Consider the following 22140-nt stretch of genomic DNA (forward strand, 5'->3'; position numbering starts at 1 on the left):
TAAATAGTCATCTATTTCCTATTATTTATTTCATTTCCATGATCATGGAATAAATTCCTCAACTTTTCTGACTGTGATATGGTTTCATACTTGTGAAATAGCCTACCAGGCCTACAACAAGTTAGGTTCCCATTAGTCCCTTCTCTCATTTATTTGGACCCACTTCGCAGAAGTAAATAGATGAGCTATTTCAAGTATTTTGCTCTATGCGATCCGATCCCGAAGCGCAGTTTAACAGTAGAACCCTTTTCCATTGACGTTTGTAGGCTCTCTCTGAATATGTCTCGAGTAGACAATGTTTCATTTGTAAACCTAATACATACATCATAACCAGTGCAGAAGAACTTATTACAACAGATTTCCACGCGCATCTGTCATTTAATTGGGCCTATTGATAAGCTATAACCATTTCAAGTCAATGCTCCATCTATTAGAAAGTGAGCACAGTTTATAACACAGTGGAATTTAACAGGTGAACAGACAGTTGATCATTTGCATTGAAGTGTGTAGACTACTGTAGTATGAAAAAAAATCAGAGTAGACAATGTTTCAGATTTCCCGGGCAGTGCAGCATATTTAGGTTAGGTTCAAAGTAAACACAAAAAAATTATTGAATTCAAACTGTTTACAGGTCCACAATCATTTTTGTCTTTCGGAAGCATTTCGGATTACAACAAATGTCACAGCAAAAAGAAGACATTCTGCCAACAAGAAATTTGATCAAGTTCACCATTGATATTTATTTTAGATACCGTCTCGGCCTAATTCCAATACGTCCAAAGTATACAGCAAACGAAAGCATTATTGTTCACCATAAAAAGGTGAAAGACGGCTGTTTTTCAGGCGGTGCCATTTGGGACGCATCCTTGGGAGTGAGAAACGGTCGCAGAAGTCTGAGAAGCTGGGCAAGTGCACTGGTGGGGGTCCCGAGTTGAGGGGGTTGAGGAGGTTGGAGGGGGGGAGAGGGATGAGGGGTCAAAGGTTTAGGGAGGAGGATGGAGGGCGAAGTCAGACAGTCAGTGCAACAAGAGCAACATAGAAAGGCAAATGCAGGAACCTCAGAATAAAATAAACAAGCACATCGAGACGCAGCAGAGCAACAGACAGACTGATAGACTGAACGAGTGACAGAAAAACACAAACCGACAGGGAGACTGAGACGGAGGGGGCGAGGGTGCAGGCAGAGGTGCAGGGGGTGGAGATGTCAGGCAGAGGAAGGAGGAGGAAGAGGAGTGCAGCTGGTCTCTACACATACTGACCTTCAGGTCCCTGTGCACTATGTCATGTTGGTGAATGTGATGAACACTGTCTAGAATCTGAGTGATACAGTGACTGTGAAGACAAAACAAAGAGGAGGAGAGGGAGAGATGGAGGAGAGGGAGAGATGGAGGGAGGCAAGGTGGAAGAAGAGAGGATGGGATGGTGGAGGAGAAATGTAGACAGGTGAAAAATATTGGCAGGTGAACATGATTTTGAAAAGCAAGAAAAACAGTGAGATGGACAGAATATTGAAGAGTGATAAAAGAATGCACATTTGATGGATAGAACAGAGAAATCGAGTAGGAGAGATGGCAGGAGGAGATGAAGTGGATGAATGCAGTGAGGGGTGAGGAGACAAAACCGTTTTCAACATGATGAGACACAAGACTACCAACAACAGCACAGCCAGATGTGCTCACAACATAGAGAAAGAGAAGAGAGGGAGGAGAGAGAACGGGAGGAGAGCAGCGAGAAAAGGAGGGAATAAGAGATGATAGAGGGCAAGAGAGGAGGGAGAGATAGGGAGAGTAAGAGACTGACATTAGAAAGTGAACAAGGCAGAGAACAGAAAATGAGAAAGAGAGAGATAGAGGAGAGCAGTGGATTGATGTGTAACTGTTATTTCAACCAATGAGTGGATGGAAAATATTGCGCAGTGAAGGGGTTAATGTGCCTTTACCACTGTGTGTGTGTGTGTGTGTGTGTGTGTGTGTGTGTGTGTGTGTGTGTGTGTGTGTGTGTGTGTGTGAAGGAGTTAAATGTGCAGGATATAATGTGACTAATAGCAGAACAGGAAGACAGCCTGCAGGATGGATACTGAGTGGGAGGACACACACACACACACACACACATACACACACACACACAGACGCATAAGTGGACATGGCAAGCACTTAAGTACTTAAGTTAAAATAAAGTACTAATTAATTTGTTTTTTTCTGTACCAATATACCACGGCTAAGGGCTGGTCTTTGTCACGACGCAACGTGGATTGCCTGGATACAGCCCTTAGCCGTGGTATATTGGCCATATAATCACAAACCCCCAAGGTGCCTTATTGCTATGATAAACTGGTTACCAACGTAATTAGAGCAGTAAAAATAAACGTTTTGTCATACCCGTGGTATACGGTCTGATATACCATGGCTATCAGCCAAATCAGTATTGAGGGCTCGAGCCACCCCGTTTATAAAGTAGTTTATACCAGGGGATTTCAAAATGTTATTGCACAGGAACAAACAGGCGACCCAGGAACCCCCATCATGTTAGCGACCCCCCAATTAATGTGAAGAGGAAGTGTAAACTCTAACTTGGTCTATTAGCTAGAAAGGTATCCTGGCAGCGTAAATAACATGTTGCTGTTCTAAAGCAGATTCTCTCTGACGGTCTAGCTTTTATTTGATTGATGATTCTCAAAGATGGTATAAAAATAAAATATATATAATACCAGTCAAACGTTTGGACACACCTACTCATTCAAGAGTTTTTCTTTATTTCTACTATTTTCTACATTGTAGAATGCCAAGAGTGTGCAAAGCTGTCATCAAGGCAAACGGTGGCTACTTTGAAGAATCTCAAATATAAAATATATTTAGATTTGTTTAACACTTTTTTGGTTACTACATGACTCCATATGTGACCCGTTTCAGGAAACTAGGCATACAGTGGGGCAAAAAAAGTATTTAGTCAGCCACCAATTGCGCAAGTTCTCCCACTTAAAAAGATGAGAGAGGCCTGTAATTTTCATCATAGATACAAAGGGCTCTCCAGAAGTAAGGCCATTTTCTCAAAAGTGAGTTTACAAGTTTATCAACTTTGAAAAGCAGAATTATTTTCCCATTGTTCCTCAAATGCAGTGAATGATATACCATTTTGTAGCTCGGAGTATCTAATTTTATCCAATGTAAAAAAACACAATTTCAAATTATGCTACATACGACTGATTTGAGCCGGTCGGTCACGTGTTATTATATATTTTTGAGGTCTTCACTATTATTCTACAATGTAGAAAATAGTCAAAATAAAGAAAAACCCTTGAATGAGTAGGCGTGCCCAAACTTTTGACTGGTACTGTATAGTTCAATATCTTTTCTGCATGCTTTCTATCTGGTTTTGGTGAGTTTACATTGGCAAACTGTTTTTCCATCTCGAAAATTTGCACTTAGACAGCTGGCCTAAGAATTCTCTACACAGAAACAACTATGTAATTGGCTCCAACGACGATTTCCTCCATATTAAAGGGATAGTTTGAGATTTTGGAAATGAAGCCATGTATGTACTTCCCCAGAGTCGGATGAACAAGGAACAGCTAGCAGACTAACTGTTCCTGTACACTTCCAGTCATTGCTAGTTAGCATTTGCTCGTGAAACTACCTCTAACTTCCTTCATACTGGACGCAGTGACATACAAATGGTATTCTGTTGCAGCTAGGGAGGTTTATAAAATAAAAAATGTTCACATAAAAAAATACCCCCACCAACAAATTGCAGACCCCCTACAGTGGCTCCGCAGATTTTGCAACCCTAGAGTGGAATAATGCTCTGTTATGGATCAGCTCAGTGAGTTTATTGGAGACGGTCTGTGGTTATTAGATAGGCCGTAAGGGGACATTTAAGTGCTTTTTAATCCGTGAGTAGAGGGGAATTTTCTGATTACATTCCGTGCCCATTTGACTCTCTCTCTCCCTCCCATGGACTTCTGTTTACTAGGTCCTATGGAGGACAGAGAAACCCCAGTCACACTCTTCACACTGCCCATATATGTGACTGGGTCAGCAGTTTGAGCCACAATCGCACTCTTGTCTCAGAAGGACAGAAAACAGAAAGTTGATTTTGGGTGAATTCATATTCATTGAGCTAACAACGTAGAAAACATTTAGCTTCTGTCTAATGCCAGAAAACAACTAATGTCCTGTTTTGTGTTCTGCCATGGCAACTCCAGCACATGACAGAAAAAATATATCTACAATTTTAAGCTATACATTTTTTTTTGTGTGTGACTAATTATGTCAGCTAATTAAAAGGCCCAGTTATTGCTGGTCTCCTAGGAAACAGGGGGCAAGGCTGACCTGGATGACTGACACACACACCTACTCTCATCATCTCCATATTCACACATTGACATTCAGTGCATAGACAGATGCACACTTGTCTTTACACATACTTTGTTTCACACACACCCCAACTTTCACACACAGGTCCAAACACACACACACTCTCCCTTAACAATTCACACGCTAACCAATGTGTGTGATGTGCCTCCTCCAAACAGCCATTGTGTGTGGGTTGTAATATCAAGAGTGAAAGACTGGCAGAAGACACTCACTGGAGATAAGGCAGTGACCTTGCCCCACCCTGCCCTGTGGTGTGTTTGTTTGTATATGTGTGCTAGAGTACTGCTCTGATAGGGTAGCTGTAGAGGTAGCCACACTGCGTCAGTGAAAGGAAGAGAGAGATGACAGAAAATGAGAGAATGTGGGACAGGGGGAGAGAAAATGAGTGACAGAAAGTGAAAGAGAACGAGAAAGAGAACGAAGGACAGGGTGTGTATAGCTTCACTGTTCTAATATCCGTCTCCAGATCAGTGCTTATAGCTCATATCTGACTGGACTAGACAGTATGGCTACTGAGACACAGATGGGGTCAATTTCAATACTCTCCACTGGCTTCCTTCCCTTGGTCCGATGTCCTTATTATCGCATAGCTAGATATCTGACAGCGATGACATTCCACTTCTCTTTCCCAGAGTCTTTGATAATAGTGCTTCTCTTGCACCTTATCAAACCAAGTCAGACCTGAGAATAGGAAGCTGCTTCAATGTACTGACAAAGACAGTACTGTTTGAAGATAGGCAGAAAAACTGCCTCTCAAATCCCTGATCACACTTGTAGGCGATGTCATGGCGACGTTAACTAGCTAAACTCATGTGCAGAAACACGTCAACGGGTCTAACGGTCATGTTGCCCCAAAATGCGCTTGTGCAAACCGTTAAATCAAAGACACTCCATTGAAATAAAGTTGATGAAAATGAAAACTTGTTAAAAAGAAAAATGAGAAAATGTACAGATTTTTTACTTCTCCCATTGACTTGCCAAACCCCAAACCCTGGTCTAGTCTGCAGTCTACTTCGCAAGCGGCCCCAGAAGTCTAGCGATGTTGCGCCTCTGGTTTTCGAAAAACACTGGTGTATTGAGATTCAGGGTGTGGACAAGAAACAAGGCAGAAGAGGATGGAAGAAGCAAAAGGAGAGTGGGATAGTGAAAGGAGAGCAAGAAAGGGAGATGGAGTGAGAAAGCGATAGAGAAAGAAAGAGAGAGAAAGAGGGAGAGAGACTGAGAAAAGGAGAGAGCGAGAGCAGAAGAATGAAAAAAAGAGAGAGAGGGAGAGAGACATGTACTGTATGTGCCAGTCTTACCTGGCATCAGCCTCACTGTAGTACTCTCTGGCTACGATGTCCTCGAACAGCTCCCCTCCAGTCACCCTGTCAACAAATCAGAGACAAGCTCATTAACCAATCAGATCATCATTCCGCTCAGTCAGGTCTGAAGCACCTCTCGCTCCGGCTTGCTACACCAGGACTCCCGTTACCCTCGACAACCCTACTCTCGCTCATCCTCTCATCCCCAGTGCCAGCTGTTACCATGGAAACTAGAACTAGTACTGTTAACCGGCAGAATCTCATGGGAGAGAGCGAGGGAGGGTATAAGAGAGGAGAGTAGTGTAAAAGAGTAGGGGGATTTTAGTAAGTGGATAGACAAATGACAGAGGTGTAAAGAGGTAACACATTTGTAAAAAAGGAGAGGAGAGAGAGAGAACTTACAAGTCAAATAGGAGATAGTGGAAGCCTTCCTCTGATATACTGTCATGAAGACGAACTGAAAGAGAGAGAGAGAGAAAGAGAGGGAGAACTAAGCCATGGAGGGGTCAAATGAAATCTGTATACATTCACATTTGGTCATTTAGCAGACACTCTTATCCAGAGCATCAATCAACAATCGGTGCAGTCAACCAAAATAGCTAAGACAACCACATATCAAAGATCGTTGCAAGTAAAACCTTTTTCCAAATAGCTTTCTGATTTCAAACACATCATGGCATTTGGATTAAAGTGTACAGTATAAGGCTCAATTAAACAGTGGAAGAGTGCTTCTTTGATACTAAAGTAGCTGTCCGAGAGCTGTACGTTCATGTGAAAACAGGGGGATAAAGAATGACTTGGAACAAGCAACAAGAAGAAGTGCGAACAGTCAGGTAGTGCGAACACTGCAAAAGCATTAGGGGGCAAAAAACTCCCCAAAAAATGTCAACTCAAGGCACTCTCACGTTAAAAAGCCTTTTATTCATACTTGGCCAGTAATAATGCATGGCAACGGAAGGATAAATCAAAACGCACCGAGGCCAGACCCAGGAACCTGAGCCTTCCGTCGCCATGGTACTGAATGTGGAATAGTCAAACAAGACGCAGATATCAAAACTTTGTGCCGGCTTAGAGATTCATATAGACTCATTATAGATGATAGATCGTTGAATCAGCAAACTTTATATTGCAGAATATATGTATACATGTATGTATATAGATATATATATATAGATATATTGAAGATTGATAAATGGCAGATTGAAGCAGCATATTGCAGCACACTGTGTAGGTAGGTGGACAGTGCTTTGGTGCGTTGGTTAGTTACAGAAAGACTCACCTATGTTGGAGTGCTTGAGCAGGCGACAAATACGGGCCTCTCTCTCTAGCTTCTGGTGATCTGAGGAGGGAATAACAAACACTTACACACACAGGCCTGAATACTGTAACAGATGCAATATAAAGTTATATACGTTGACAGCACTTTATTTTGGTGTAATACACAAATGCACATAAGTGTAACAGAACAAATGGATACAACTTGTGAGCATCTCTTTAGTACAGCGCCACTGGCTGCTTGGATGAGGGAGGGACCCAGGCCTAAAAACAGTGGAGTTGACCAAATGTAGACTGCCTAGTGACTGACTAACTGCCATGGAATGCAAGTTGGAGATTATGGTAAAAGTTACGTAAGCTTGTACTAGGGTTTGGCGGTAAACAGATGTTCAAATCGTCATGCCGTTTCTGTACCATACCGGGGTATACGTGCACCCCACAAATGTTTGGGGCAACGGGGATCTTGATCCAGGAGGGGATTGAATGTCTCTAGTCTGGGTACCTGTAAGGGTTTTCTGTATGTTAAGGAGAGTCAGACCAAAATGCGGCGTGGCTATTGCGATCCATGTTTAATGAAACAAAGTAAACACGAATCAAAAACAATAAATATAACACGAAAACCGAAACAGCCTAATACTGGGGTGGGTGATTGTCCTTGTTCCTGTCTCTGTCTTTGCACCAGATAGGACTGTTTAGGTTTTCCATGTTTATTGTTTTGTAGTGTTCATGTGTACATTTACGTCTTAAATATTGGTCCTCTGATCCTTTTCTCCTCTCCTCTTCGGAAGAAGAGGAGGAAATCCCTGACAGTACCAGTCTTTTTAGCTAACATTCCACTCCTTGCCACTCCATGTCATTGCCAAAGAAACTGGCTTTTCGGCAATCTCAATGTTCAATATGCAGATGGGTTTATGGCAGGGTTGCTCATTGGTTGTTGGAAATAACATTCATATTTTCCATGACAACATCATGAGCCTCGAAAATATAATTATAACAAAGTAAAAAAATAAACATTTAGCTGTTAGGTAAGCAAGAGAATGTAGACATGAGCTAGCACATTTTGACAGATTGGTTTCCTCTGGACAAACAAAAAATGGATGCCAACATGTTCTGTGGAGAAAAAAAAGTGATATAGTTCCAATTAGGTGATAATACCCGAGAAATCTGTTTGGAGGACATATTGGCACGGGCGTTGTTAGGCGCGGAAAAATATGCCAATATACTGTATCCCCTAAACACCGGCTTCGAGAGCATTAATCACTTTTATACAATGGGTTATCAACATATTCAAATAATGATTTATGAAAAAATGATTTATTCATACTATTTCATCCTTACACAAGAAATAGTCCCAACACAAATCTAGGGTTGCTACCCAAGCCGGCTTGTTGTTGGTTCTATCAGTTCGGTTGCCAGAAACGCGACCCATTTGTTTAGTATTTTTGTTCTATATCTATGGAGGTGATCCAGTCGTTCGTTCTAAATGTTCTATTGCCATACTGGCTGGCAACGTTCTTATTCCTTGCTTACTAGATAGCCAACTACGGCTAACCTACAGTTACTTCAAACAGTACAGCCAGAACAGCAACAAAGTAGCTGCATGTGCATTTGTTTAAGCTGTTTTCAAGTGACATTTAACAATGAGCTAATGACGCATAATTTTACCTGGCATAGAAAATGCTCTCTCGTCAGGACACTATTGTTCAGAGGAGCTAGCCAACAGCACAGCTAGCTAACACGATCACTTCAAACGGAAGCTGGAAATACTGCCAACCAGCTGCAATTTGTTTCGTTTGACCTGTTTTCTATTGATATTTCTTTCTGTATATCCATAAAGATTATGCTGATTTTGACTGGCTGAGAAAAGCTGCCTGCCTGCCAGTATGGCTCATCCTGACTCCCCGACACGTTCATTACTATGCGACAGCTGGAGATTGAATTTGTATATTGAAACAATGTTGCAAATGTTTGAGGGACAGACAGCAAGGTCGACACAAATCTCCGCTGTTGAAAACTAAATGTTAGTCTAAAAGAAATCTGAGATAATGTCTAGATGCTTTTTATAGTGGAGATCAAATTTATAAATTGCCTGTCAGCTGATAAAACAGTGGATTGCACAGTCAGACGGAACAAAGTAAATGGGCATATGAGTATGTCACAGATTAAGCCGGTGGCAATATGTGGAATAGACACCAATCAGCATTCAGGATTAGACCCACCCCACCCATTGTATAATATTTGGATAGTCATTTTGATTGAACGTGACGCACCAAACGGACCGATGCCTGCAGCATTAGTTCTGGGGCACTCACAGGTAATATATTTGCAGTTTTGGAAACGTCAGAGTTTTGTCTTTCCAAGGCTGTCAATTCCATGCATAGTCGAGCATCTTTTTGTGACAAAATATTGCGCTTAAAACGGGCACGTCTTTTTATCCAATAATGACATAGCGCCCCCATAGGTTGAAGAGGTTAACTTAAGGGGGCTGAATAATTTTGCACGCCCAATTTTTCAGTTTTTGATTTGTTAAAAAAGTTTGAAATATCCAATAAATGTCGTTCCACTTCATGATTGTGTCCCACTTGTTGTTGATTCTTCACAAAAAAATACAGTTTTGTATCTTTATGTTTGAAGCCTGAAATGTGGCAAAAGGTCGCAAAGTTCAAGGGGGCCGAATACTTTCGCAAGGCACTGTACATAAAAATGAGTAATGTAGGGTATGTAAACATTATATAAAGTTCCATTGTTTAACGTGACTAGTGATACATTTATTACATCCAATTTTTAATTATTGAAGTAGCTAGAGATATGAGTCAGTATGTTGGCAGCAGCCACTCATTGTTAGTGATGGCTGTTTACAGTCTGATGGCCTTGAGATAGAATCTGTTTTTCAGTCTCCCAGCCTTGATGCACCTGTACTGACCTCGCCTTCTGGATGATAGCGGGGTGAACAGGCAGTGGTTGTTGTGGTTGTTGTCCTTGATCATCTTTTTGGCCTTCCTGTGACATCGGGTGGTGTAGGTGTCCTAGAGGGCAGGTAGTTTGCCCCCGGTGATGCATTGTGCAGATCTCACTACCCTCTGGAGAGCCTTACGGTTTTGGGCGGAGCAGTTGCCGTACCAGGCGGTGAAACAGCCCGACAGGATGCTCTCGATTGTGCATCTGTAAAAGATCGTAAGTGTTTTCGGTGACAAGCCAAATTTCTTCAGCCTCTTGAGGTCGCTGTTGCGCCTTCTTCACCACACTGTCTGTGTGGGTGGACCATTTCACTTTGTCCATGATGTGTACGCCAAGGAACTTTAAACTTTCCACCTTCGCCACTACTGTCCCGTCGATGTGGATAGGGGGGTGATCCCTCTGCTGTTTCCTGAAGTCCACGATCATCTCTTTTGTTTTGTTGACATTGAGTGTGAGGTTATTTTTCTGACACCACACTCAGAGGGACCTCACCTCCTCCCTGTAGGCAGTCTCGTCGTTGTTGGTAAATCAAGCCTACCACTGTAGTGTTGTCTGCAAACTTGATGATTGAGTTGGAGGAGTGCATGACCACGCAGTCATGGGTAAACAGGGAGTACAGGAGAGGGCTGAGAATGCACCCTTGTGGGGCCCCAGTGTTGAGGATCAGCGGGGTGGAGATGTTGTTTCCTACCCTCACCACCTGGAGGCGGCCCATCAGAAAGTCCAGGACCCAGTTGCACAGGGCGGGGTCGAGACCCAGGGTCTCAAGCTTAATGACGAGTTTGGAGGGTACTATGGTGTTAAATTCTGAGCTGTAATCGATGAAAAGCATTCTTACATAGGTATTCCTCTTTTCCAGATGGGTTAGGGGAGTGTGCAGTGTGATTGCGATTACATCGTCTGTGGACCTATTGGGGCGGTAAGCGAATTGGAGTGGGTCTAGGGTGTCAGGTAGGGCGGAGGTGATATGATCCTTGACTAGTCTCTCAAAGCACTTCATGATGACGGAAGTGAGTGCTAGATAGTCGTTGAGCTCAGTTACCTTTCTTGGGAACAGGAACAATGTTGGCCCTCTTGAAACATGTGGGAACAGCAGACTGGGATAGGGATTGATTGAATATGTCCGTAGACACACCAGCCAGCTGGTCTGAGCATGCTCTGAGGACATGTCTAGGGATGCCGTCTGGGCCTGCAGCCTTGCAAGGTTTAACACATTTAAATGTTTTACTCAAGTTGGCTGCGGTGAAGGAGAGCCCGCAGTTTTTGGTAGCGGACTGTGTCAGTGGCAATGTATTGTCCTCAAAGCGAGCAAAGAAGTTGTTTAGTTTGTCTGGGAGCAAGACGCCAGTGTCCACGACGGGGCTGGTTTTCTTTTTGTAATCTGTGATTGACTATAGACCCTGCCACATACGTCTTGTGTCTGAGCCGTTGAATTGTGACTCTACTTTGTCTCTATACTGACTCTTAGCTTGTTCGATTGCCTTGCGGAGCGAATAGCTGCAAATAGCTGTATTCGGTCATGTTTCCGGTCGCCTTGCCATGATTAAAAGCAGTGGTTCAGATTGGCCGGACCAGCGTTGAACAGACCTGAGCACGGACATTTCCTGTTTTAGTGTCGGTCTCTCTTGTCTCCTTTCCTTCATCCTAATTGGAGTGAAAACACGTGTAGGCTGGTGGTGTAGGCAACCACCATATCAAATCAGTGCATCCAATAGTTTCTGAGATGAAGAGAGTTGAGACTACTGAGATGTACCCAAAAGCTTCTCCATCGACCAGCAACAAGCCAACCAACGACAGCCAGCACTTGTAAAATAAAGTTATTTTGATTTATTATATAACAGCTGTCTTTTTCTTTCTTGCTGGTCTTTGCCAATAGCAAAGCCTCTTCACATAAGCGCTGCTAAAATACAACTGCACTGTGTACCTACTACTCACTGCCCACTTCCACTCAGACAGGGAAGATCTTATTTAGTCTTTTACCACCTTTTGTCAATCGATGAAAGCTAAACCTGTAGCAGACAGACATTGACTCAAACTGCTTGTTCAATCCATAGACAGATCTGGTCTCGTAATAGTCCATGTTTTACTCCAAAATGGCCCATACAGATGTAGGATCTTAATTTTAGCCAGTTTTCTACAGCAGGAAAATAATCCTGCAGCAACAGGTAATGTGATTTATTATGTGTATTATAATTAAGGATTTTTAAGGAGTTTTCTTTAGGGGGGTGGTGCATTTTTTGTTCGGGCAAATCAAGCCTGACATTTTGCATTTCCTGCTATGCAGAAAAATTCTCAGCAACAATAGAGTGACCAAATTAAGATCCCACATCTGTAGGCCACAGATAGAGATACTTGTTAGGAAACCAGCTACCCTAAATCCCGATATACTGAGGACCACAGGATTACCAATACATTATACAATTATTTATGTGTGCTATGTGTGTTACAACAGCAGGTGTTTGTGCGTAGACATTAGGGATGCAACGGTACACAGTATGTTGTCGAACCGTTCGGTACGCCCCCTATGGTCAAATACGCACACATGAACCGCAGAATTAAGATATGCCTGTCATTTTCCTAGAATTTCCAAAACTTGTTTATTGCGCTGCAGACTACACGCACGTTGTACATTCAGATCCACAGAACCATACATGCAGCTTGTGAACAGGTTTGGCAGGCAACTGCTTGAGGCCCCAGGCCATTAGGGGTCTCCTGAGGGCTGACAAACTTTACTCCACAGCAATGTCTCAAAATGTGGCAACCGCAGTGAGCGCAACCCCCTCCCCCTTAAACAACCAATGGAAGATTTGCAATGACATTTCAGTAGGAAACTTCTCTAAAGGGGCCCCATGAAGAGAAGGGAAACTAAAAACAAATATTCTCTCAGCTCAGCTCCAACATGACAATTGTGAGCGCTAGCGAGACAGAGAGAAGCAAAATTTAAGAGGCACCGTCGTCTTTCAAACCCGCTATGTGGGAACATTTTGGATTCAGCGTTCAATACGATGACGAGGGTAAGAAGACCGTAAACAAACAAAGTACAGTCTGCGAGCATTGCTTTGCCACTGTCGGCTACTCGAGTGGATACACTTCTAACATGATGTGTCATTTACGTCGCCATCACCCAGCCGTATCCCTTGCAGGTGGAGCTGGAGCGAGGAGAGTCCACCCATTAGCGAAAACACAACAATCACTCGCTGCTGCCTTCCAACAACAATCTGCGACAAATTCAGAAAAACATAAAGAAATAACGAAAGCAGTGGGAGAATTCATAGCCAAAGATTTGCAGCCCTATTCGGCGGTTACTGACTCGGGATTTCGTCACCCGATGAAATAAATTGAGCCGTGTTACAATGTCCCCTCCAGCACACATGTCAGCACCAAAATAATTCCCACACTCTATGAAACATCACGGAGATACATTGAAAACAAATTGACACAGACACCCTATCTAGCTCTCTCCACTGATAGTTGGACCTCCAGAGCAACTCAAAGCTACCTCACTGTGACGGTTCACTATGTACGGGAAGCTACCTCACTGTGACGGTTCACTATGTACTGGATGCTACCTCACTGTGATGGTTCACTATGTACTGGATTAGGAGATGAAGAGCTACGTGTTGAAAAACTCGTCCCCTGTATGAGAGTCATACAAGAGCACACTTTTCTTCAATATAAAGATACTGAAATCGGGCCATGGCCCACAAACCGTGATACATACTGAACCGTGGGCCCACTGTACCGTTGCATCCCTAGTAGACATACAGTAAAATGTCAGACGAATGTCACATTCAGGATGGGTTTGTCTTTGGACTGACAGTACATTGAGTGTGGGTTAGGTGTGCTGGGCAGGGTCAAGATTTCCACACCAAAAAAACAAATACCATAGCGAGCTGAATTTTATATGAACAGTGTGTGTTTAGGTTAAACTACGGTCAACCGTAAGCTAGGCTCTTCCAGTACATCTCTGCCTCTCTGTCACCATAGTAGTTGTAGCTGTTTCTGTTTTGCCGTGAAGCAGCTAGCCTATATCCACCCAGCCTTCCCTTTCTGTGATGCAGCAGAGTAAATAAGAGATGAGAGGAGAGGGAGAGGAGGAGAGAAGGAGGTGGAGGACGGGTCCTGAGGGGATGGAGGGGGAGAAGAGACCATGAGCAATGTGTTCACTGGGTGAGAAAAATCCACAGAAACGACCTCGCTGCTGCCCAAAAACCCCACAGCGATCGATGAACTCCACTCTGTGCGTGTGTGTGTTCATGCGCATGTGAGAGTGAATGAGAGCAAGACAGAAAGTGTGACTTTGCCCTTGTGTGCATACATTTGTGTGTGTTTCTGTGTGTGGGCATGCATGTCTGATACTTTGAGTAAGTCTATGATATTGAGTATGTGTAAACATTATTTTGGTGCTCTCTGTCTGAGGTTTTTGCATGCTTGAGTGTGGGAGGGAAGACTGACTATCTGCGACTCATCATGTCACTGAGGAAAGGAGAAGAAAGAGGAGAAGACTATGTTATGGCATGACTGCAACAATAAAGGAATACATTAAACACACACACTTGTATCAAACACATCACCACATCTCATATTTCACTAGATTGACATGGGTTTCAAGGAATACCAAACCAAAATATGACCACTTGTCATTTTCATTATGCCAAGACACAATAGCCATAAGAAGCATATGGGGAGATGATACAATTTGGCCATTTTCTCCCAGTCAGTCAGTCATTTTACACCCAGATAATGACACAAATAGGCCTAAGGACAGGTCATCCTACTACAACTGTATTGCAGGTGATTCTGAAACAGCACACACACCACCTTCACGCACACTCTCTCTCATCACCAATCTCTATCATCTCCTAAACAGTGTCTCATATTCCCATTGAGAATATATTGGCCCAATAGCTGACCTCCTGCAACACTGTCCAGTCTTCACATTAATAAACAAGCTCTCGGATTGGCTGCGGGCTGTGCCAACAGCCCCACCCCACTACCCCTGACATGTGGCAGCTGACATTAGCTGTTCGTCTGCTGGACTGGACAGTTTAAACCAAGGGTTGTAAGTGAAATTATTTTCCAATTGTTTCGTTCTGAACAGAAACACTATTCTTTTCATTCCATTCCACTGTTCCGACCAGAAAAATACAATTCTGAACTTGTTCGACCCCCCAAAAAGTACTATATTGTTGTATTTTGGTATATATTGTTCCTTTCTGTTCCTTTTTAACCTGTGATATCATTATTCTTTTCAACATTGAGCTCATTACATTACTTCACCAATCAGCGCAGATAGAGCAGGAAAGATAGTTCTTTACATGCGTGATGGACAGACAAGAGTAACCTATGATGCAAGATGGGACTGACATTTTGCGGGTGGGGAGAGAGCGACAGAGGTTTGAGGAGGAGGCCTGAAGCGCTGGGCATCTTGTTATGACATCTGAATTAGGTCCACAGAATTACAGTGCAAATATTTTCAGCTTGCAGACAGACATTGGAATAAGTTTCTGAGTGACAGAATAAATTATCTACTGATTCGGTCTTTTCGCAGCTAAATCTACAGATCTGAGATTGTTGTATGCCCCATATTATATAAATATATTATATATTGGCGGCAACAATTCTATATAATAATTTTAATTGAAAAACTAAGTGTTGAATCAAGTGTAGTTTTTTTGTACCAATTCATAAACCAAATGCCATGGAATTGGTACATCGAAAATCTCTTCCCATTTATTTTGCAACCTGTATGGCACAGTGGTCAATATTATGTCCTCAAATGAAACTGGTATATTTTTATATTTATGCCAGTTCCTTTCAGCCAATTTGTATCTTTAATATATGACAGGCAAACAAGTTCCCTACCTTCTCCCTTTTTCATTTGCCACCTTCATTTTTGTGGTAGTGCTGCAATCAGATGGTTGTAAGTTTAGATTGAACAGATATTCCTATATATTTTCGATAACTGCAAATGTGACATAAAACTCCTTGATTTCTATTCATAATATCACTAACAAATATAATACTTTTTGTGTCCATAAATTATGTTTTTTTTTTTATTAATCAGTATATTTGAGTTTAACTATAACATTTGTTCTATCTTTTCTGTTGGATAAAACTGAAATTGTAAAAAGCTTTGTATGGCTTGTTTTAGAAAGGGCGATACTTTAAACAAAATGTCATTTTCAATTAGTCAGAAATTATCAATTGTATTCCTGTATGAAGGCAAAAAGGCAATTTTTGAACAAAGAATGAACCTTTCTTAATAATCTACTGAAGAACCATTTTGGGTTTAAGTATAATTTATGTATGAGTCAAGCTTTTAGTGAGAGGTTTAAAGCTTTAATATTTTAACATGTTAGCCCCCCAAACTCATATTCATTATATAAATAGGCATGTTTAATTTTGTCTGGTTTAGCATTCCAAACAAAATGAAATATTTTTTGCTCATATTATTTAAAAAACAAATTATCTGGAGTAGGCAGTGCCATTCGTACGTAAGTAAACTGTGATAGGACCAAAGTGATGTGATTTTTCCATAAATAAACAAGTATTTACCTCTCAATGGTTGCAGAACCTTATCTATTTTTGCTAACTTTCTATTGCGATTAACTTTGGTAAGTTAATTTATATTTTTTGAGATGTCATTACCAAGTGCGGCTAATTCACCATCCGCCCATTTTATTGGTAAACTACAAGGTAGTGTAAACACAATTTTTTAACGATCCAATACGTAATATGATACACTTGTCATAATTTGGTTTTAATCCAGAATGGCTAGAAAAGTGATCAAGACTGTGCAGGGATCCATATTGTGGATTTACGAAAAAACTAGAGTCACGGCATACATTGAAACTTTTGTTTTTATCTCCTGGATTTCTATCCCCTTGATGTTCTTGTTGGATCTCATTTTAATAGCTAGTATTTCAATGGCCATAAATAGATATGGAGACAACAGAGAGCCTTGTTTTACTCCTCTTAAAAGCTCAATGCTTTCTGAGAAATAACCATTATTTACCATTACCACTATTTTACATCTGGGGTTGATGTACATAACTTTAACCCATTGTATAAGAGATTCATCAAAATTAAAGTAATCCAGGCATTTATATATAAATTCTAGTCGTCTTTATCAAAAGCCTTTTCAAAATCTGCTATGAAGAGCAGGCCTGGTATCTTTGATGTTTCATAATGTTCAGTTGTTTCAAGTAATTGTAGAATATTCTATGTTCAGACTTGATTTGCCCCTACAAAAAAATGTATATGAATTATCATCCACGTAATAATTCACAGTTCCAGTTGCTGCAGAATTATTTTCCTGCTGTGAGAAACTGGTTCAAATTAAGATACGGCATTTGTAATGTACAACTGAGCTTGTTCTAAGCTAATGGTGTCTATGAGAAGAGTTTATGACTGTGACTCATCATGGTATTGGAAGGCAACCATATTTTCCACCTTACTCATGAATAAGGGAATAAGGGACAGGCCGAATCTTCTACTGTATCCAATACAAGTCGAGTAGGCTAGCATTAGGACTCTCGGTGTGTGTGTGTGTGTGTGTGTGTGTGTGTGTGTGTGTGTGTGTGTGTGTGTGTGTGTGTGTGTGTGTGTGTGTGTGTGTGTCAGATGAGAGTCCCGTGCTAAAGGCATGTAGAAGCACAGACGCATGGCCCCCAGCTTTCAAGTGCCTGGGGTGCCTTCTCTATCCCCCCCACCCCCTCACACACATTCATCTGTCAATCTCACTCTCTTTTCCTCTAAATCCTCCTGCTCCATTGCCTATTTCATCATATCTTGCAACATTTGATTTGAACAAAAACATAAATACGATTTGACAAGTCAAAATCATGTTCATGTCCATTTGTTTCACCAAAATGAAATGTATCTTTAAATGGGTAATATGTTGACTAAAGCCCATGTAGTGAAACATCAAGAACAGTAGCCATGAAGCACCCCCTCATGTGCATTTTACCAGTAGGCCTATGGTCTCATGAGTCTTCTCAAGTACCCCCTGTGGATAGGGCAAGTACCACCAGGGGTTCTAGTACCGCTGTTTGAGACCACTGATCTAAGCCTGTAGCCTACATCCCCTCAACTCAAATACTAGGACATTGAGGTACAGTAGATACATAACACACAGCTAGCTATCTTCTGCCATATAGGTAGAGAGTATATACACTGTGTACACAAACTATTAAGAACACTTGCTCTTTCCATGACATAGACTGACCAGGTGAATTCAGGCAAAAGCTATGATCCCTCACTGATGTCACCTGTTAAATCCACTTCAAATCAGTGTAAGGGGAGGAGACAGGTTGAGACAATTGAGACATGGATTGTGTATGTGTGCCATTCAGCGGGTGATTGGGCAAGACAAAAGATTTAAGTGCCTTTGAACGGGGTAAGGTGCCAGGCGCACCAGTTTGAATGTGTCAAGAACTGCAACGCTGCTGGGCTTTTCATGCTCAAGAATGGTCCACCACCCAAAGGACATCCAGTCAACTTGACACAATCGTGGGAAGCACTGGAGTCAATATGGGCCAGCATCCCTGTGGAACGCTTTCGACACCTCATAGAGTCCATGCCCTGAGGAATTTGGGCTGTTCTGAGGGTTTTGTACACGCAGTAGTACAATACAGCACAATTAGACATAATGTTTACAGTGCATTTAAGCAAGTATTCAGACCCCTTCACTTTATCCACATTTTGTTACGTTACAGCCTCATTCTAAAATGGATGAAATTGTCCCCCCCCCCAAATGTACATACAATACATCATAATGACAAAGCAAAAACAGGGTTAGAAATATCACCTTTACATAAGTATTCAGACCCTTTACTCAGTACTTTGTTAAAGCATCGTAGGCAGCAATTACAGCCTCAGTCTTCTTGGGTATGACGCTACATGCTTGGCACACCTGTATTTGAGGAGTTTCTCCCATTCTTCTCTGCAGATCCTCTCAAGCTCTGTCAGGTTGGATGGGGAGCGTCACTGCACAGCTATTTTCAGGTCTCTCCAGAGATGTTCAATAGGGTTCAAGTCCGGGCTCTGGCTGGGCCACTCAAGAACATTCAGAGACCTGGCCCGAAGCCAATCCTGCGTTGTCTTGGCTGTGTGCTAAGGGTCATTGTCCTGTTGGAAGGTGAACCTTCGCCCCAGTCTGAGGTCCTGAGAGCTCTGAAGCAGGTTTTCACCAATGATCTCTGTACTTTGCTCCATTCCTCTTTCCCTCAATCCTGACAAGTCTCCCAGTCCCTGCCACTGAAAAAAATCCCACAGCATGATGCTGCCACCACCGTGCTTCACCGTAGGGATGGTATTGGCCAGGTGATGAGCGGTGCCTGGTTTCCTCCAGACACGACGCTTGGCATTCAGGCCAAAGAGTTCAATCTTGGTTTCATCTAACCAGAGAATCTTGCTTCTCATTGGCCTGAGAGTCCTTTAGGTACCTTTTGTCATAGTCTAAACGGGCAGTCATGTGCCTTTTACTGAGGAGTGTTTTCCGTCTGTCCACACTACCATAATGGCCTGATTGGTGGAGTGCTGCAGAGATGGGAGAACCTTGCAGAAGGACAACCATCTCCACAGAGTAACTCTGGAGCTGGCTGATTGACAATCGGGTTCTTGATCACCTCCCTGACCAAGGCTCTTCCCCCCTGATTGCTCAGTTTGGCAAGGCAGCCAGCTCTAGGAAGTCTTGGTGGTTCCGAACTTCTTCCATTTAAGACTGATGGAGGCCACTGTATTCTTAGGGACCTTCAATGTCACAGAAATGTTTTGGTACTCTTCCCCAGATCTGTGTCTCGACAGAATCTTGTTTCGGAGCGCTACGGGCAATTCCTTCGACCTCATGGCTTGGTTTGGGCGCTGACAATCATTGCCAACTGTGGCATCTTATATCGATAGGTATGTGCCTTTCCAAATCATGTCCAATCAATTGAATTTACCACAGGTGGACTCCAATCAAGTGGTATAAACATACCAGGGACAATAAATGGAAACAGGATACACCTGAGCTCAATTTGGAGTCCTATAGCAAAGGGGCTGAATAGTTATGTAAATAAGGTATCTGTTTTTTATTTTTAAAACATTTGCAAAAAAATTACAAAACTGTTTGGCTTTGTCATTATGGGGTTTTGTGTGTATATTGATGAAGATGTTCATTTATTTAATACATTTTAGAATAAGGTTGTAACGTAACAAAAGTCAATACCTTCCAAATGCACTGCATATAGAGATGTAGAATCTTAATTTGAGCTAATTTTCTACAGCAGGAAAATAACCCTGCAGAAACAGGAAATGTGAATTATTATGTTGATTATAATTGACCTTTTCACATGTACCAACAAACGTGTGTGATCATTCTACAGTGGTCCTTGCAGCATACATTCAAACCCGTAAGATAAGAACGCTTATTTAGAACATTCAGTTTCAGTTTCAGCAGTCAGCATTTGAGCGAGCCACACTTTTTTTTCACAGAAACATTTTGCACAAACACAGTCCTTACAAAGTTATGTCCTGAATGCGACCAGTTTATTTTTGGATGCAATGTTCATTCATTCACAGACGTAGCGGCAGCACACACAATCAACCAATGAGTCCTAGTGCTAGTGCTAACTGAAGAAAGATTGATGTATTTAGATAACTCTCGGCTGTCAGAAACCACAATATGAATTAGCTAATAGCAATTACTATTTGCAATTCATCACATCACGGGTGAGCTTACCATTGATCTAAATAATTGAGTAAAACACTTTCTAGTAATCAAAAGTAATTCAGTGGTTCCTCCTTTAAAAGTTGCAAGCTTACACCGCGGAACTTAGAGGTACCCAGCGTCACGGCTTCGTTGCTCCAGACCACCACAAGGGGGAGGTAGAGCACTCATTATGCATTTGGGTCCCAATATTTTTACATGGCCAACCATATCGAGTGGTTCCAATTACGAATTTGACTCCAGACACCCGTCCGTGGTGACTTTCTTCAGCAAAGTTGGCTGACAAAACACTATTGGGGAAGCAAATGTAAGTAGTTTTAAAACATTTACAACTGAGAGAAAAATGTTAGTTCATGTAGAGACCAACGATTGTGTATATTTCTTGGTCATAAAGAAAATGACGAAAATCACTATTTGGCGAAATCAGTCATATCCAATACCAGGTGTATCAAACTTCATTATTTGAATGATGCTGTGCCTTCATGTATGTATTACAATTATACACTTCAACAGTGTTTACCACTCTTGCTCCTGGGACATCAATGATTACACATTGTAACTATGCAACTAATTTAAGTAAAGGCTGATTTGTAATTCATATATACAGAATAAAAAACAGTACATCCAGCCAGCACGCCCACAAGCGTGCTGAATGACGAGTGGAAAAGAGCGAAGAATGAGATGGGAGTAACAATCCAGTATATTTTCTCTGAGACCGGCATAATAATGTAATGAAACAAGCAGCAAGCAGGTTTTGAAGCCTCAACATTCTAGTCCTATGTCCAGCAAGCTATCGATTGTGCCCAAATGTATTATTTGGGGTTGGGGCCAATTGTGGCTAAAAACACTTTGTCAATTGGAATCTTTAACATGTGGAAAGGGGAAAAAGTGTTATTATTAGTTTTTCACAAGCGTAGCAGGATAGGCTATTAGCTGAAAAATAGACTATTCAACCTTTACTAAAGAATTGTCTAATAGCCAAGCTAGGTGTGAACCCCTCCTCCCTCCCCAACTTGAGCTACAGTTGAAGTCGGAAGTCACTAAAAATCGTTTTTCAACCACTCCATCAATTTCTTGTTAACAAATTATAGTGTTGGCAAGTCAGTTTGGACTTGTGCATGAGACAAGTAATTTTTCCAACAATTGTTTACATTTACATTACATTTACATTTAAGTCATTTAGCAGACGCTCTTATCCAGAGCGACTTACAAATTGGTGCATTCACCTTATGACATCCAGTGGAACAGCCACTTTACAATAGTGCATCTAAATCTTTTAAGGGGGGTGAGAAGGATTACTTTATCCTATCCTAGGTATTCCTTAAAGAGGTGGGGTTTCAGGTGTCTCTGGAAGGTGGTGATTGACTCCGCTGTCCTGGCGTCGTGAGGGAGTGTGTTCCACCATTGGGGAGCCAGAGCAGCGAACAGTTTTGACTGGGCTGAGCGGGAACTGTACTTCCTCAGTGGTAGGGAGGCGAGCAGGCCAGAGGTGGATGAACGCAGTGCCCTTGTTTGG

At 42.0% G+C, this 22140-nt stretch overlaps 1 protein-coding gene across 50 annotated transcripts in view; it reads right to left on the minus strand.

Moving 5' to 3' along the window:
- Nucleotides 1–22140, minus strand: part of camk2b1 (calcium/calmodulin-dependent protein kinase (CaM kinase) II beta 1) — a 91845-nt gene that overhangs the window by 49186 nt on the left and 20519 nt on the right. For 30 of the 50 annotated variants that reach the window (XM_052461860.1, XM_052461858.1, XM_052461882.1 and 27 more), the window contains exons 3-6: nt 6957–7016; nt 6653–6694; nt 6080–6134; nt 5675–5740 (exon numbers count right to left, since the gene is read on the minus strand). In XM_052461860.1, the coding sequence (XP_052317820.1) occupies nt 5675–5740; nt 6080–6134; nt 6653–6694; nt 6957–7016 (223 nt within the window). Of the gene's footprint in view, nt 1–1259; nt 1333–5674; nt 5741–6079; nt 6135–6652; nt 6695–6956; nt 7017–8617; nt 8869–22140 lie in introns of those variants that run through there. The other 20 variants (XM_052461867.1, XM_052461853.1, XM_052461851.1 and 17 more) reach the window with 5 other exon arrangements.

The sequence above is a fragment of the Oncorhynchus keta genome, chromosome 14, assembly GCF_023373465.1.
Source record: "Oncorhynchus keta strain PuntledgeMale-10-30-2019 chromosome 14, Oket_V2, whole genome shotgun sequence".
Lineage (NCBI taxonomy): Eukaryota > Metazoa > Chordata > Actinopteri > Salmoniformes > Salmonidae > Oncorhynchus > Oncorhynchus keta.